Consider the following 18,044-nt stretch of genomic DNA (forward strand, 5'->3'; position numbering starts at 1 on the left):
TTGCCACCACCATGCTTGACGGTGGGGATGGTGTTCTTTGGGTTGTACTCGGTGTTCTTTGCCCTCCAAACACGACGAGTTGAGTTGAGGCCAAAAAGTTCTATTTTGGTCTCATCTGACCACATCACCTTCTTCCAGGCCTCTTCTGAGTCGTCCAGGTGGTGAATGGCGAACTTCATGCGGGCCTGTACATGTTTCTTCTTGAGCAGGGGGACCTTTGCGTGCGCTGCAGGATTTCAATCCATGACGGCGTAGTGTGTTACCAACCGTTTCTTTTGTAACTGTGGTCCCAGCTGCCTTCAGTTGATTCATCAGTTCCCCCCTTGAGGTTTTGGGATGATTCCTCACCGTTCGCATGATCAGGGACACCCCACGAGGCAAGATCTTGTGTGGAGGCCCAGACCGAGGGAGGTTGGCGGTGGTGTGGTGCTTCTTCCATTTCCTGATAACTGCACCGACAGTTGATCTTTTCTCTCCAAGTTGCTTTCCAATTCTCTTGTAGCCCATCCCAGCCTTGTGCAGATCAACAATCTTGTCCCTGATGTCCGTAGAAAGCTCTTTGGTCTTGCCCATGGTGGTGATGTTGGATGCTGGTTGTTTGGGTGTTGACAGGTGTCTTTTATACAGGTAACGAGGTGAGGCAGGTGTATTTGATGTAGATAATTGGTTCGGATTGGGGCTGTGTCTTAAAGAAAGACTAACTGGCTTGTAGGAGCCAGAATACTTGCTGTTTGTCCAGGGGGTCAAATACTTGTTTTTCCTCATCAGATGGTTATCAATTTTAATAAATTCATATGATGTGATTTTCTGGAATTTTCTTTGGGATTCTGTCTTTCACTGTTAGAATGTACATATGATTACAATTGTAGATTTTTGCATTCTTTGTAAGTGGGCAAACCTGCAAAATCAGCAAGGGGTCAAATACTTATTTCCCCCACTGTATCTCCCCATGCTGTTAGTGTGGTTTCACCGTATCTCCCCCTGCTGTTAGTGTGGTTTCACCGTATCTCCCCCTGCTGTTCAGTATGGTTTCACCGTATCTCCCCCTACTGTTCAGTATGGTTTCACCGTATCTCCCCTACTGTTCAGTATGGTTTCAGATTATCTCCCCTACTGTTCAGTATGGTTTCAGATTATCTCCCCCTGCTGTTAGTGTGGTTTCACCGTATCTCCCCCTGCTGTTCAGTATGGTTTCACCGTATCTCCCCCTGCTGTTCAGTATGGTTTCAGCGTATCTCCCCATGCTGTTAGTGTGGTTTCACCGTATCTCCCCCTGCTGTTAGTGTGGTTTCACCGTATCACCCCCTGCTGTTCAGTATGGTTTCACCATATCTCCCCCTGCTGTTAGTGTGGTTTCACTGTATCTCCCCCTACTGTTCAGTATGGTTTCACCGTATCTCCCCCTGCTGTTAGTGTGGTTTCGCTGTATCTCCCCCTATTGTTCAGTATGGTTTCACCGTATCTCCCCCTACTGTTCCGTATGGTTTCTGCGTATTTCCCCCTGCTGTTCAGTGTGGTTTCACCGTATCTCCCCCTGCTGTTAGTGTGGTTTCACAGTATCTCCCCCTGCTGTTAGTGTGGTTTCACCGTATCTCCCCCTAATGTTCAGTATGGTTTCACAGTATCTCCCCTTGCTGTTCAGTGTGGTTTCACCGTATCTCCCCCTGCTGTTAGTGTGGTTTCACGGTATCTCCCCCTACTGTTCAGTATGGTTTCAGCGTATCTCCCCCTGTTGTTAGTGCGGTTTCACCGTATCTCCCCCTACTGTTCCGTATGGTTTTTGCGTATTTCCTCCTGCTATTATTGTGGTTTCACCGTATCTCCACCTGCTGTTCAGTATGGTTTCACAATATCTCCCCCTGCTGTTCTGTATGGTTTCACCGTATCTCCCCCTGCTGTTAGTGTGGTTTCACCGTATCTCCCCCTGCTGTTAGTGTGGTTTCACCGTATCTCGCCCTGCTTTTCAGTATGGTTTCACCGTATCTCCCCCTACTGTTCAGTATGGTTTCACCGTATCTCCCCCTGCTGTTCAGTGTGGTTTCACCGTATCTCCCCCTGCTGTTAGTGTGGTTTCACCGTATCTCCCCCTGCTGTTAGTGTGGTTTCACCGTATCTCCCCCTACTGTTCAGTATGGTTTCAGCGTATCTCCCCCTGTTGTTAGTGCGGTTTCACCGTATCTCCCGCTACTGTTCCGTATGGTTTTTGCGTATTTCCTCCTGCTATTATTGTGGTTTCACCGTATCTCCACCTGCTGTTCAGTATGGTTTCACAATATCTCCCCCTGCTGTTCTGTATGGTTTCACCGTATCTCCCCCTGCTGTTAGTGTGGTTTCACCATATCTCCCCCTGCTGTTAGTGTGGTTTCACCGTATCTCCCCCTACTGTTCAGTATGGTTTCAGTGTATCTCCTCCTGCTGTTAGTGTGGTTTCACCGTATCTCCCCCTGCTGTTCAGTATGGTTTCACCGTATCTCCCCCTACTGTTCAGTTTGGTTTCAGCGTATCTCCCCCTGCTGTTAGTGTGGTTTCAGCGTATCTCCCCCTGCTGTTAGTGTGGTTTCAGCGTATCTCCCCCTGCTGTTCAGTATGGTTTCACCATATCTCCCCTTGCTGTTAGTGTGGTTTCACCGTATCTCCCCCTGCTGTTCAGTATGGTTTCACCGTATCTCCCCTTGCTGTTGATTATGGTTTCAGCGTATCTCCCCCTACTGTTCAGTGTGGTTTCAGCATATCTCCCCCTGCTGTTAGTGTGGTTTCACCGTATCTCCCCCTGCTGTTCAGTATGGTTTCACCATATCTACCCCTGCTGTTAGTGTGGTTTCACCGTATCTCCCCCTGCTGTTCTTTGTGGTTTCAGCGTTTCTCCCCCTGCTGTTAGTGTGGTTTCACCGTATCTCCCCCTGCTGTTAGTGTGGTTTCACCGTATCTCCCACTACTGTTCAGTATGGTTTCACCGTATCTCCCCCTGCTGTTCTGTGTGGTTTCAGCGTATCTCCCCCTGCTGTTCAGTATGGTTTCACCGTATCTCCCCCTGCTGTTGATTATGGTTTCAGCGTATCTCCCCCTACTGTTCAGTATGGTTTCAGCGTATCTCCCCCTGCTGTTCAGTATGGTTTCACCGTATCTCCCCCTGCTGTTCAGTATGGTTTCACCGTATCTCCCCCTGCTGTTGATTATGGTTTCAGCGTATCTCCCCCTACTGTTCAGTGTGGTTTCAGCGTATCCCCCCCTGCTGTTAGTGTGGTTTCACCGTATCTCCCCCTACTGTTCAGTATGGTTTCAGCGTATCTCCCCCCTGCTGTTCAGTATGGTTTCACCGTATCTCCCCCTGCTGTTCAGTATGGTTTCACCATATCTACCCCTGCTGTTAATGTGGTTTCACCGTATCTCCCCCTGCTGTTCAGTATGGTTTCAGCCTATCTCCCCCTGCTGTTAGTTTGGTTTCATCGTATCTCCCCCTGCTGTTAGTGTGGTTTCAGCGTATCTCCCCCTGCTGTTCAGTGTGGTTTCACCGTATCTCCCCCCTCTGTTCAGTATGGTTTCACCATATCTCCCCTTGCTGTTAGTGTGGTTTCACCGTATCTCCCCCTGCTGTTCAGTATGGTTTCAGCGTATCTCCCCCTACTGTTCAGTGTGGTTTCACCGTATCTCCCCCTACTGTTCAGTATGGTTTCAGCGTATCTCCCCCCTGCTGTTCAGTATGGTTTCACTGTATCTCCCCCTGCTGTTCAGTATGGTTTCACCATATCTACCCCTGCTGTTAGTGTGGTTTCACCGTATCTCCCCCTGCTGTTCAGTATGGTTTCAGCCTATCTCCTCCTGCAGTTAGTCTGGTTTCAGCGTATCTCCCCCTGCTGTTAGTGTGATTTCACCATATCTCCCCCTGCTGTTAGTGTGGTTTCACTGTATCTCCCCCTACTGTTCAGTGTGGTTTCACCGTATCTCCCCCTGCTGTTCAGTATGGTTTCACCGTATCTCCCCCTACTGTTCAGTATGGTTTCACCGTATCTCCCCCTGCTGTTCAGTGTGGTTTCACCGTATCTCCCCCTACTGTTCAGTATGGTTTCACCGTATCTCCCCCAGCTATTGATTATGGTTCAGCGTATCTCCCCCTACTGTTCAGTGTGGTTTCACCGTATCTCCCCCTACTGTTTAGTATGGTTTCACTGTATCCCCCCCTGCTGTTAGTGTGGTTTCACCATATCTCCCCCTGCTGTTCAGTATGGTTTCACCGTATCTCCCCCTACTGTTCAGTGTGGTTTCAACGTATCTCCCCCTGCTATTAGTGTGGTTTCACCGTATCTCCCCCTGCTGTTAGTGTGGTTTCACCGTATCTCCCACTACTGTTCAGTATGGTTTCCGCGTATCTCCCCCTGTTGTTAGTGCGGTTTCACCGTATCTCCCCCTGCTGTTAGTGTGATTTCACCATATCTCCCCCTGCTGTTAGTGTGGTTTCACCGTATCTCCCCCTACTGTTCAGTGTGGTTTCACCGTATCTCCCCCTGCTGTTCAGTATGGTTTCACCGTATCTCCCCCTACTGTTCAGTATGGTTTCACCGTATCTCCCCCTGCTGTTCAGTGTGGTTTCACCGTATCTCCCCCTACTGTTCAGTATGGTTTCACCGTATCTCCCCCAGCTATTGATTATGGTTCAGCGTATCTCCCCCTACTGTTCAGTGTGGTTTCACCGTATCTCCCCCTACTGTTTAGTATGGTTTCACTGTATCCCCCTGCTGTTAGTGTGGTTTCACCATATCTCCCCCTGCTGTTCAGTATGGTTTCACCGTATCTCCCCCTACTGTTCAGTGTGGTTTCAACGTATCTCCCCCTGCTATTAGTGTGGTTTCACCGTATCTCCCCCTGCTGTTAGTGTGGTTTCACCGTATCTCCCACTACTGTTCAGTATGGTTTCCGCGTATCTCCCCCTGTTGTTAGTGCGGTTTCACCGTATCTCCCCCTACTGTTAGTGTGGTTTCACCATATCTCCCCCTGCTGTTCAGTATGGTTTCAGCGTATCTCCCTTTGCTGTTCAGTGTGGTTTCACCGTATCTCCCCCTGCTGTTCTGTGTGGTTTCAGCGTATCTCCCCCTGCTGTTCAGTATGGTTTCACCGTATCTCCCCCTGCTGTTCAGTATGGTTTCACCGTATCTCCCCCTGCTGTTCAGTATGGTTTCACCGTATCTCCCCTGCTGTTGATTATGGTTTCAGCGTATCTCCCCCTACTGTTCAGTGTGGTTTCAGTGTATCTCCCCCTGCTGTTCAGTATGGTTTCACCGTATCTCCCCCTGCTGTTCAGTATGGTTTCACCATATCTACCGCTGCTGTTAATGTGGTTTCACCGTATCTCCCCCTGCTGTTCGTGTGGTTTCTCCGTATCTCCCCCTGCTGTTAGTGTGGTTTCACCGTATCTACCCTACTGTTCAGTATGGTTTCAGCGTATCTCCCCCTGTTGTTAGTGCGGTTTCACCGTATCTCCCCCTACTGTTCAGTATGGTTTCAGCGTATCTCCTCCTGCAGTTAGTGTGGTTTCACCATATCTCCCCCTGCTGTTCAGTATGGTTTCAGCGTATCTCCCCCTGCTGTTCTGTGTGGTTTCAGCGTTTCTCCCCCTGCTGTTAGTGTGGTTTCAGCGTATCTCCCCCTACTGTTCAGTATGGTTTCACCATATCTCCCCTTGCTGTTAGTGTGGTTTCACCGTATCTCCCCCTGCTGTTCAGTATGGTTTCACCGTATCTCCCCCTGCTATTGATTATGGTTCAGCGTATCTCCCCCTACTGTTCAGTGTGGTTTCACAGTAACTGTTTAGTATGGTTTCACTGTATCTCCCCCTGCTGTTAGTGTGGTTTCACCATATCTCCCCTGCTGTTCAGTATGGTTTCCCTACTGTTCAGTGTGGGTATCTCCCCTGCTGTTAGTGTGGTTTCACCGTATCTCCCCCTGCTGGTAGTGTGGTTTCACCGTATCTCCCACTACTGTTCAGTATGGTTTCCGCGTATCTCCCCCTGTTGTTAGTGCGGTTTCACCGTATCTCCCCCTACTGTTCAGTATGGTTTCACCGTATCTCCCCCTACTGTTCAGTGTGGTTTCAACGTATCTCCCCCTGCTGTTAGTGTGGTTTCACCGTATCTCCCCCTGCTGTTACTATGGTTTCACCGTATCTCCCACTACTGTTCAGTATGGCTTCCGCGTATCTCCCCCTGTTGTTAGTGCGGTTTCACCGTATCTCCCCCTACTGTTAGTGTGGTTTCACCATATCTCCCCCTGCTGTTGATTATGGTTTCAGCGTATCTCCCCCTACTGTTCAGTGTGGTTTCAGCGTATCTCCCCCTGCTGTTCAGTATGGTTTCACCGTATCTCCCCCTGCTGTTCAGTATGGTTTCACCATATCTACCGCTGCTGTTAGTGTGGTTTCACCGTATCTCCCCCTGCTGTTCGTGTGGTTTCTCCGTATCTCCCCCTGCTGTTAGTGTGGTTTCACCGTATCTCCCCCTGCTGTTCAGTATGGTTTCACCGTATCTCCCCCTGCTGTTAGTATGGTTTCACCGTATCTCCCACTACTGTTCAGTATGGCTTCCGCGTATCTCCCCCTGTTGTTAGTGCGGTTTCACCGTATCTCCCCCTACTGTTAGTGTGGTTTCACCATATCTCCCCCTGCTGTTCAGTATGGTTTCAGCGTATCTCCCCTTGCTGTTCAGTGTGGTTTCACCGTATCTCCCCCTGCTGTTCTGTGTGGTTTCAGCGTATCTCCCCCTGCTGTTCAGTATGGTTTCACCGTATCTCCCCTTGCTGTTAGTGTGGTTTCACCGTATCTCCCCCTGCTGTTCAGTATGGTTTCACCGTATCTCCCCCTGCTGTTGATTATGGTTTCAGCGTATCTCCCCCTACTGTTCAGTGTGGTTTCAGCGTATCTCCCCCTGCTGTTCAGTATGGTTTCACCGTATCTCCCCCTGCTGTTCAGTATGGTTTCACCATATCTACCGCTGCTGTTAGTGTGGTTTCACCATATCTCCCCCTGCTGTTCAGTATGGTTTCAGCGTATCTCCCCCTGCTGTTCTGTGTGGTTTCAGCGTTTCTCCCCCTGCTGTTCAGTATGGTTTCAGCGTATCTCCTCCTGCAGTTAGTGTGGTTTCACCATATCTCCCCCTGCTGTTCAGTATGGTTTCAGCGTATCTCCCCCTGCTGTTCTGTGTGGTTTCAGCGTTTCTCCCCCTGCTGTTAGTGTGGTTTCAGCGTATCTCCCCCTACTGTTCAGTATGGTTTCACCATATCTCCCCTTGCTGTTAGTGTGGTTTTACCGTATCTCCCCCTGCTGTTCAGTATGGTTTCACCGTATCTCCCCCTGCTATTGATTATGGTTCAGCGTATCTCCCCCTACTGTTCAGTGTGGTTTCACAGTATCTCCCCCTACTGTTTAGTATGGTTTCACTGTATCTCCCCCTGCTGTTAGTGTGGTTTCACCGTATCTCCCCCTGCTGTTCAGTATGGTTTCACCGTATCTCCCCCTGCTGTTGATTATGGTTTCAGCGTATCTCCCCCTACTGTTCAGTGTGGTTTCAGCGTATCTCCCCCTGCTGTTCAGTATGGTTTCACCGTATCTCCCCCTGCTGTTCAGTATGGTTTCACCGTATCTCCCCCTGCTGTTAGTGTGGTTTCACCGTATCTCCCCCTACTGTTCAGTATGGTTTCAGCGTATCTCCCCCTGTTGTTAGTGCGGTTTCACCGTATCTCCCCCTACTGTTCAGTATGGTTTCAGCGTATCTCCTCCTGCAGTTAGTGTGGTTTCACCATATCTCCCCCTGCTGTTCAGTATGGTTTCAGCCTATCTCCCCCTGCTGTTCTGTGTGGTTTCAGCGTTTCTCCCCCTGCTGTTAGTGTGGTTTCAGCGTATCTCCCCCTACTGTTCAGTATGGTTTCACCATATCTCCCCTTGCTGTTAGTGTGGTTTCACCGTATCTCCCCCTGCTGTTCAGTATGGTTTCACCGTATCTCCCCCTGCTATTGATTATGGTTCAGCGTATCTCCCCCTACTGTTCAGTGTGGTTTCACCGTATCTCCCCCTACTGTTTAGTATGGTTTCACTGTATCTCCACCTGCTGTTAGTGTGGTTTCACCATATCTCCCCCTGCTGTTCAGTATGGTTTCACCGTATCTCCCCCTACTGTTCAGTGTGGTTTTAACGTATCTCCCCCTGCTGTTAGTGTGGTTTCACCGTATCTCCCCCTGCTGGTAGTGTGGTTTCACCGTATCTCCCACTACTGTTCAGTATGGTTTCCGCGTATCTCCCCCTGTTGTTAGTGCGGTTTCACCGTATCTCCCCCTACTGTTCAGTATGGTTTCAGCGTATCTCCTCCTGCTGTTAGGGTGGTTTCAGCGTATCTCCCCCTGCTGTTAGTGTGGTTTCACCGTATCTCCCCCTGCTATTAGTGTGGTTTCACCGTATCTCACCCTGCTGTTGATTATGGTTTCAGCGTATCTCCCCCTACTGTTCAGTATGGTTTCACCGTATCTCCCCCTGCTGTTCAGTATGTTTTCACCATATCTACCCCTGCTGTTAGTGTGGTTTCACCCTATCTCCCCCTGCTGTTCAGTATGGTTTCAGCGTATCTCCCCCTGCTGTTCAGTATGGTTTCACCGTATCTCCCCCTACTGTTCAGTGTGGTTTCAGCGTATCTCCCCCTGCTGTTCAGTATGGTTTCACCGTATCTCCCCCTGCTGTTCAGTATGTTTTCACCATATCTACCCCTGCTGTTAGTGTGGTTTCACCGTATCTCCCCCTGCTGTTCAGTATGGTTTCAGCGTATCTCCCCCTACTGTTCAGTGTGGTTTCACCGTATCTCTCCCTGCTGTTCAGTATGGTTTAACCGTATCTCCCCCTGCTGTTAGTGTGGTTTCAGCTTATCTCCCCCTACTGTTCAGTGTGGTTTCACCGTATCTCCCCCTACTGTTCAGTATGGATTCACAGTATCTTCCCCTGCTGTTCAGTATGTTTTCAGCGTATCTCCCCCTGCTGTTAGTGTGGTTTCACCGTATCTCACCCAACTGTTCAGTATGGTTTCAGCGTATCTCCCCCTGCTGTTCAGTATGGTTTCACCGTATCTCCCCCTGCTGTTAGTGTGGTTTCAGCTTATCTCCCCCTACTGTTCAGTGTGGTTTCACCGTATCTCCCCCTACTGTTTAGTATGGTTTCACTGTATCTCCACCTGCTGTTAGTTTGGTTTCACCATATCTCCCCCTGCTGTTCAGTATGGTTTCACCGTATCTCCCCCTACTGTTCAGTGTGGTTTTAACGTATCTCCCCCTGCTGTTAGTGTGGTTTCACCGTATCTCCCCCTGCTGGTAGTGTGGTTTCACCGTATCTCCCACTACTGTTCAGTATGGTTTCCGCGTATCTCCCCCTGTTGTTAGTGCGGTTTCACCGTATCTCCCCCTACTGTTCAGTATGGTTTCAGCGTATCTCCCCCTGCTGTTAGGGTGGTTTCAGCGTATCTCCCCCTGCTGTTAGTGTGGTTTCACCGTATCTCCCCCTGCTATTAGTGTGGTTTCACCGTATCTCACCCTGCTGTTGATTATGGTTTCAGCGTATCTCCCCCTACTGTTCAGTGAGTTTTCACCGTATCTCCACCTACTGTTCAGTATGGTTTCAGCGTATCACCCCCTGCTGTTAGTGTGGTTTCACCGTATCTCCCCCTACTGTTCAGTATGGTTTCACCGTATCTCCCCCTACTGTTCAGTATGGTTTCACCGTATCTCCCACTACTGTTCAGTATGGTTTCAGCGTATCACCCCCTGTTGTTAGTGCGGTTTCACCGTACCTCCCCCTACTGTTCAGTATGGTTTCAGCGTATCTCCTCCTGCTGTTCAGTATGGTTTCACCGTACCTCCCCCTACTGTTCAGTATGGTTTCAGCGTATCTCCTCCTGCTGTTAGTGTGGTTTCAGCGTATCTCCCCCTGCTGTTAGTGTGGTTTCACCGTATCTCCCCCTACTGTTCAGTATGGTTTCACCGTATCTCCCCCTGCTGTTAGTGTGGTTTCACCGCATCTCCCCTTGCTATTCATTATGGTTTCACCGTATCTCCCACTACTGTTCAGTAGGGTTTCAGCGTATCTCCCCCTGCTGTTCATTGTGGTTTCACCGTATCTCCTCCTGCTGTTCAGTGTGGTTTCAGCGTATCTCCCCCTGCTGTTAGTGTGGTTTCACCATATCTCCCCCTGCTGTTCAGTATGGTTTCAGCGTATCTCCCCCTGCTGTTAGTGTGGTTTCACCGTATCTCCCCCTGCTGTTCAGCATGGTTTCAGCATATCTCCCCGTGCTGTTAGTGTGGTTTCAGCGTATCTCCCCCTGCTGTTCAGTATGGTTTCACCGTATCTCCCCCTGCTGTTCAGTATAGTTTCAGCATATCTCCCACTGCTTTTCAGTATGGTTTCACCATGTCGCCCCCTGCTGTTCAGTGTGGTTTCTTCAGGAGAGCCAGCACCAGAGAGATGTACCAGGCAAAGAGCCAGAGAGCGTCCAGGAGGAGCCAGCCGTCGGAGAGTGAGAGGCTGAATACGGAGCTCTGAGGGCGGGCACACAGCTGCCAGAGAGCCCCTCTGTAAGGACCCCCTGCTGGATTCCTGGGTCTCATTCTCTTCTAACTGGTTTCTAATGAGTTTCTTTGGTTGCTCACTTGTTTCTGACTGGTTTCTCTCAGTCACAGGGGGCGGGTCTTCACTTCTTTGCTTCCCTCCTTCCAGCTGTTCTGACTCTTTCTGCATCTGATCGATCTGCTCTTCAATAACTTTATTTGGATCTATATGAATCTGTTTCCCTGCTGACATCTATCTGTCTCTTCATCAGCATCAGTTTATGTATTTATTGATATGTGTTTAGATACTTCCTGTTGGACATACGAGGTATCTGCGTTTTCTCTACAGTGTGGTTTCTTCGTGCGTCAGAGGGCGTGTCCGGCCGCGGTGCTCCACCAGGGGAGGATCATGGGTAAAGACGAGCAGCAGCAGCACACGGACGCTGACGGTTTCCTGATCCGGGATGGCGTTGGCTCGTCCAGAAACAGGAAGTCACCCAAACACTGGGTCACCTCCTGGATTGAGACAGACTGACGGTATCCAAGGAAACACAACCAGAACCGGACCAAACCAGACCGATACACTGCCATTTAATACCTGCTGGACTTTGTGTGTGTGTGTGTGTGTGTGTGTGTGTGTGTGTGTGTGTGTGTGTGTGTGTGTGTGTGTGTGCGTTTGTGTCTGTGTGTGTGTGACAGTTGTGATTTAAATGTTTCTCTTTGTAAATGACAGAAGCTGATTTATGTTCATATGAAACATTTTCTTTATTATTTATCTGTATTTGGAATGTTTAATGTTTTTTATATATCTGTATAATCTGCTGTATGTGAACTGCACTTCCCAGCATCCTCATGGTCTCTGAGTGATATCATATATAAAGAAATAAACTAAGGTGTTGTTGTTGTTGTGTGTTTCCTGATGGAGAACAGACGCCATGTTGTCTGGTAGAAATGTGTTGGAGGATGGAGGAGGGAGGATGGAGAAGGGAGGATGGAGGATGTAGGGGGGAGGATGTAGGATGGAGGGAAGATGGAGGATGTAGGATGCAGGAGGGAGGATGGAGATGGGAGGATGGAGAAGGGAGGAAGGAGGAGGGAGGATGGAGAATGGCCGATGTAGGATGTAGGTGGGAGGATGGAGGGGGGAGGATGGATCGGGGAGGAGGGAGAATGTAGGAGGGAGGATGTAGGGGGGAGGTGGGAGGAGGGAGGGAGGATGGAAAAGGGAAGATGGAGGATGTAGGATGGAGGTGGGAGGATGGAGGTGGGAGGAGTGAGGATGGAGGGGGGAATATGGAGGAGGGATGATAGAGTCGGGGAGGATGTAGGAGGGAGCATGGAGGGTGAGGATCGAGAAGGGAGGATGGAGGTGGAAGGAGAGATGATGGAGAAGGGAGGAAGGAGGGAGGATGTAGGAGGGAGGATGGAGATGGGAGGATGGAGAAGGGAGGAAGGAGGATGGAGAAGGGAGGATGTAGGAGGATAGAGTATGGAGGATGTAGGAGGGAGGATGGAGGTGGGAAGAAGGAGGATGTAGGATGGAGGTGGGAGAAAGGAGGAAGATGGAGGAGGGAGGAGAGTATGGAGGATGGAGGAGGGAGGATGTGGGAGGGGGGAAGGATGGAGGATGGAGGAGGGAGGATGGAGGAGGGAGGATGGAGGGGGGAGGATGGAGAATGGAGGATGTAGGAGGGAAGATGGAGGATGTAGGAGGGAGGATGGAGGCAGGAGGAGGGAGGATGGAGAAGGGAGGATGTAGGAGGGAGGATAGAGAATGGAGGATGTAGGAGGTAGGTGGGAAGATGGAGGATGTAGGATGGATGTGGGAGGAGGGAGGATGGAGGGGGGAGGATGTAGGAGGAGGATGGAGGTGGAAGGAGAGAGGATGGAGAAGGGAGGAAGGAGGATATAGGAGAAAGGATGGAGAATGGCCAATGTAGGATGTAGGTGGGAGGAGGGAGGATGGAGGGGGGAGGATGTAGGAGGGAGGATGTAGGATGGAGGAGGAAGGATGGAGGAGCTATGATCTTGGATACAGAAAGCAGCCTTCCTTGAAGCCGTGCAGTTGAAGGAGTTGCTAACTCCGCCCAAACAGCTGATGGATTCATGTATCGCTTCAGAGGAAAGGACGTCTCATCCCTCTAAAAGACATTTCCTTGTTTCCTCTCTCCTCTCATGATTTCCTTGAGGGAGGGACTAAGACTCAAGGAAGGGAAGCAAGTGGATGAATCAGGGATGCCTTTTGTGTCTGTGTACTGTTGTCTGCTTGTCTACTTGCAGGTCTGTGGCTGAGGTCATAACAAGGTAACTGGGAGCACCTGACCAGTCCTCCCAGTCTGCTCTTTGGCGCCTCCCCTGGGGGGCGCCAAAGAGCCACAGGGGAGGCGCGATGAATCGTTTAAAATGAATCGTTTCCTTGTCCCAAGACAACAGAAGTCAGCATCAAGGGAGGAGACAGGACCCAGCAAAAACCATAGGAAATATGATCCTGAGTTAAGGTTAGGTTTCACCTGGTGGGGGTCCGAGGCTGCACCTCCGCCGCAGTGTGACAGAGACTGGGAGAAATGCTGATCACGCATTTATGGTTATATGTGGAGAGTGAGTTCCCCCAGATCTCCACTAAGGCTATGAAAGTCCTAACCCCCTTCTAAAAACAGATCAAGGCTGCAGGTGGAGGACAGCTTGCGTTTATTTCTCTCTGCAGTGCCGCCTCGCATCCAGCACCTCTGCACATCAAAAGCGCGGCCTCATTGTTCCCACTGACAGACACGGCGTCAGCTGATTTTGCCGGGGCTTCAGCCCCGAATCTTTTGAGTGTAGCCCCGAATGTATTTTGAAAAGTTAACTGACAAATATGAAACCAGGTGTCGCTTAGTGTCCACTCTCGCTGTAAAACGCTGTGCAGCTTCAGGTTTCTGGATGCGCTCTGCTGTGGACATGCTGCAGCAGGTGTGTTGCGTTTGTGCTCCGTGTATTTCTGCCGTAGTTTCGGTTTTCCACCTCCGGTGAATAGCAGCGTACAGCCACTTCCCTAAACTTTGTCTCATTCAGAGACCCAAATGGGGCTCTGAGTCTGTCAGAAGGTCTGAGATCTACCGTATTGGCAGAGCAATCACGTAATTATTATTGTAATAGCCTATTATAACTTTATTTTTCTCAAACTATCACGACTCCTCCAAATCTCAGAGAACACAGATGGGATGAGTTATATTTTGAATGTGCACAAAGTTTTGAACATGAGCAGAAATCTTGCTCAAACACATCTGAAATATTACAGTCCAGGGGTTTATTAATAAATTAAAATGAATAATGTATAATTGAGGTGAATAATTGTTATATGCACATTTAAGGAGTATCTTAATATAATTAATATCTTAATATCTGCAGCATATTGATTCAGAAAAAGGTAGAAATAGGTGCATACACATTCACCAGAATGCAGGAAATGAAGTGTTTAATGCTCCCCCCCTCCCCCCATCATAACACATGTTAAGCATGTTTAGTTGACTTGTCGATAGGCCCGCTGATTTTAAAAGTAGCCTCAATTAGGCCTGCATGAAGTTATTGATTTGCTGTTGCAGATCGTTTTTGAATGCACTTTTTAAAAAGTTTTGGAAATAAAATGTCTTCAATTACAAGATTAAAGTATTTACATTTTATTTGTTATTGAAACTCATCACCTGGAACACACAAAAGATGGCATTTACTGCAGAGGTGTGTGTGGGTTAGGGCAGGACGGGATTTTGGGGAAGGGGGGGCTCGGCTGTCCTTACCTACTCTAAGGGGAGGCTCACATTCACCCAATTTGAAAACCCCTGACCTACATCTCTATCTTTTGTTGTTGCCTGGGAGCCAGTCATGACTGTCATGCATCTGCATAGCAAGACTGGGTGTATCTTTGTTAGCATAACTTTAGAAAGAGACACCATAAATACACCGGTTAAACAGGAACTAGGTTTGTATATAGTTCTTTGTACATTGACAGCTTGTTGAGAAGGTCTGCTTGCCACTCTGAGAACATTCTAGGTGAGTCCTGATTTATTTTGATTTTGCTCGGGGCGGGTACACGGGGAGTTAGCGGAGAAGTGTGACGGTGTGGTGCTACCTATCTATGATGTACAGTTTAACGGTGGCTCGTCTCGAAGGTTAGTTCTCAAAGGTTTCTGTCAGCAAATAAATCATTGTTCATGTTTGGTTCTGATGCTGTTCTGAGTTCTAAACAGCATGTAATGATGACACATTTATATGTTATTAAACTAAATGGTAACTAGAAGGCATTTCCTGCAGAACATGCATGTGAATGCTGAAAAGCTAAACTTGATTGGTTTCCTAAATATGTGGATGTGACGTAGTGAGAATAGCGGAACAGTGGGAGTGTTTTTTATTAGTATGAATATCACTGAAATGTTGAATGATACCAATAATGTATGAAACAAAATGGGGATTATTTTAAGGTTTTCTTAATAGCTGGTTTAAACATGTAAGAAGATAAAGTTGTAGGGACAACCGATTCTAAATGACAGATTGTGTAAAAGCTGGTGCAAAACTGAATTGCCGGCTATAATTCAAATGAATCAATATTCTCAGAAAGTATAAATATAATTTAAAAGTCGTATAAAACTCCTAATGGGTGAAAGATGTGAAACATGTTAAGGTGTGAATGCAGTTTGAATCTGTAAATAAGACTTGAATATTTATGAAAAGCTGCTCAATTCTTTGACCTGGGAGGACAGCAAGGTGCCTGGCGATGGAAAGACAGCACGTAGGTTAACTAAAGATGTTGCTACGTGTTGTCGGGGCTGAACGTGGCCCACAGTGTTTCTTCTGTCTTTCAGTTGGTCAGGATGACTTCCTGTGTGTTGTCCCTCTTCTTCCTGCTCTCCCTGTGTTCCTCCATCTCTGCCCACGGTCCCACCGGACTCAAAGTGAGAATCACCGACAGAGCACCAGATGTTTGTAAGATCTGCGTTGAAAAACAATGATGCAAAACTGTAACCAACAATTTTCCCCTTCTTTAAGTGTGTTATATAGTTTTTGTGTATATAAAGGATGTATAAAGTACAAAAAACACATTTCCCTCCAAATGGATCTTTCTCTCCCACAGACTCTTCTTTTCAGCTGCTTAAAACGCCTCGCCCACATTCCTGTTTGACATTCCTGTGTGACAGGAATCCTGTCACACAGGAATGTCAAACAGGAATGTGGGCAAATGCCAGCCCCAGTTCTTCATATATGCTGCCCATGTCAGAGCAGCAGCCATTTTTCCTTGTACTATTGCCATGGTAACTAATAAACTTCCATAAAAGCTGACTTCCGGCGAGTGGCGGAGCTGAGGTTTGGCAGTAACGGACACATGATCAGTCAGCCTGGTCTCACAGAATTCAGTGAAATGATCACGAACTGACCCTAAGTGTTCAAGTTTCTAATCATACACTCACAACAAGCAGTGAAATTAATTCCTGACTCCACGCCAACTGTGCTATCACATAACTAATAGCATAATAAGTTAAGTTATAGAATTAAAGTTAGGTTCAAAACAACAACACTAGGGCTGTCAAAATAACGCGTTCATTTTCGATTAATTAATCTGAGAAAAAATAACGTAGCTTAATCCATTTCATGTTGATCTTTGACCCAGAGCCGTGCTAGCCACCATTGGACTGTAAAATGTAAAAAGGAGGGAGATGAGAATGCGATCATTAATTGGAACATTTACTTATAAAAATCTTCTTCCTGAATAGGGTTGGGTACCGAAATCCTTAACGACCGGTATCTACCGGACCGAATAGCAATGTGGATTTCTGCGCCTCATTCTGAAATGTCTGCGCTTCTCTCTGATGCTCTGAAACAGACTTTACAAGCAACAGAAACATCGCTGCACGTTACGCTAGTTAACACTATACTCAACAGCAGCTAACGTTAGCCTAGCGCTAGCTAGTAGTTGGATAAACACGGTTAAAATGCTGACAGCTAAACGGTGTAAAGTGTGACTGTATTTCACTGTAGAGGATTCCAACATCGGGACATAACAATTTGCAGCTGCCGACGATGGAAAAACACAGACGGTGCGTTCAATGAAACTGGTAACCTACATCCTCGTGGTGCAGTCCCCTGAACACACTGTAAAAAAAACATCTCCTCACTATCTGCTAGCTGCCTGTCCCCTGAACACACTGTAAAAAAAACATCTCCTCACTATCTGCTAGCTGCCTGTCCCCTGAACACACTGTAAAAACATCTCATCACTATCTGCTAGCTGCCTGTCCCCTGAACACACTGTAAAAAAAACATCTCCTCACTATCTGCTAGCTGCCTGTCCCCTGAACACACTGTAAAAACATCTCATCACTATCTGCTAGCTGCCTGTCCCCTGAACACACTGTAAAAACATCTCCTCACTATCTGCTATCATGAATACGCATTGTGGAAGTAGTCTACGTGCTAACGCTGCTGCAGTGATGACTCAACCAACTCCTTCTTCTCGGTTATTGGCTGGAACACATGTTTGTTATGTTTGGTGGTGCAGGTTGGCGCAGTTTGTTTTTGTTGGCGTTTGTGGAGCCTGATCTGTCTACAGAGACTTTTTTTTATAGTGTGTTCAGGGGACAGGCAGCTAGCAGATAGTGAGGAGATGTTTTTTACAGTGTGTTCAGGGGACAGGCAGCTAGCAGATAGTGAGGTGATGTTTTTTTACAGTGTGTTCAGGGGACAGGCAGCTAGCAGATAGTAAGGTGATGTTTTTTACAGTGTGTTCAGGGGACAGGCAGCTAGCAGATAGTGAGGAGATGTTTTTTACAGTGTGTTCAGGGGACAGGCAGCTAGCCGATAGTGATGAGATGTTGCTGTATGTGACAAAAAATGTTGTAGTCTAACAAACGCGCGCCATCACTTAGAGCATCTTTAATGTCGCCGATTGTTGTTTAGTACCGACTTTAATGTCACTAATGGTGATTATTTATTGATTCATTTGAATTGAAATATTTAAAATACTTTCACTTTTGATTAATTAATCACAGAGTATGTAATTAATTAGATAAAAAATGTTTAATTGATTGACAGCCCTACAAAAAACACATTTCCCTCCAAATGGATCTTTTCTCTCTCACTCCTTCTTCTCAGCTGACTAAAATGCCTCGCCCACATTCCTGTTTGACATTCCTGTCAAACAGGAATGTCAAACAGGAAAGTGGGTGAATGCCAGCCCAGTTCTTCATATATGTTGTCCGAGGAAATAAAATGGATTAAAAGGCCATTTCCATTTAAAGCAACATAGCAGAATGGTCAGAGCAGCAGCCATTTTTCCTTGTACTATTGCCATGGTAACTTATAAACTTCAATAAAAGCTGACTTCCGGCGAGGGGCAGAGTTGAGGTTTGGCAGTAACGGACACACAATCAGTGGAGTAGTAACGTTACGAGAGCCAGCTGCTAAATGAGTCCTATTTAACAATGTCATGCTTCATCCACACAAAGCATACT

General features: G+C 47.8%; 1 protein-coding gene across 2 annotated transcripts in view; it reads left to right on the plus strand.

The window, feature by feature from the left end:
- Positions 1–11,406, plus strand: part of LOC114568873 (integrin alpha-3) — a 45,644-nt gene extending 34,238 nt beyond the window's left edge. For both annotated transcript variants that reach the window (XM_028598496.1, XM_028598497.1), the window contains 2 exons: positions 10,451–10,593; positions 10,916–11,406. In XM_028598496.1, the coding sequence (XP_028454297.1) occupies positions 10,451–10,561 (111 nt within the window). In that variant the 3' untranslated portion in view covers positions 10,562–10,593; positions 10,916–11,406. The remainder of the gene's footprint in view (positions 1–10,450; positions 10,594–10,915) is intronic.
- The last annotated feature ends 6,638 nt before the right edge of the window (positions 11,407–18,044 follow it).

This window comes from Perca flavescens, chromosome 15 (assembly GCF_004354835.1).
Source record: "Perca flavescens isolate YP-PL-M2 chromosome 15, PFLA_1.0, whole genome shotgun sequence".
Classification (NCBI taxonomy): domain Eukaryota; kingdom Metazoa; phylum Chordata; class Actinopteri; order Perciformes; family Percidae; genus Perca; species Perca flavescens.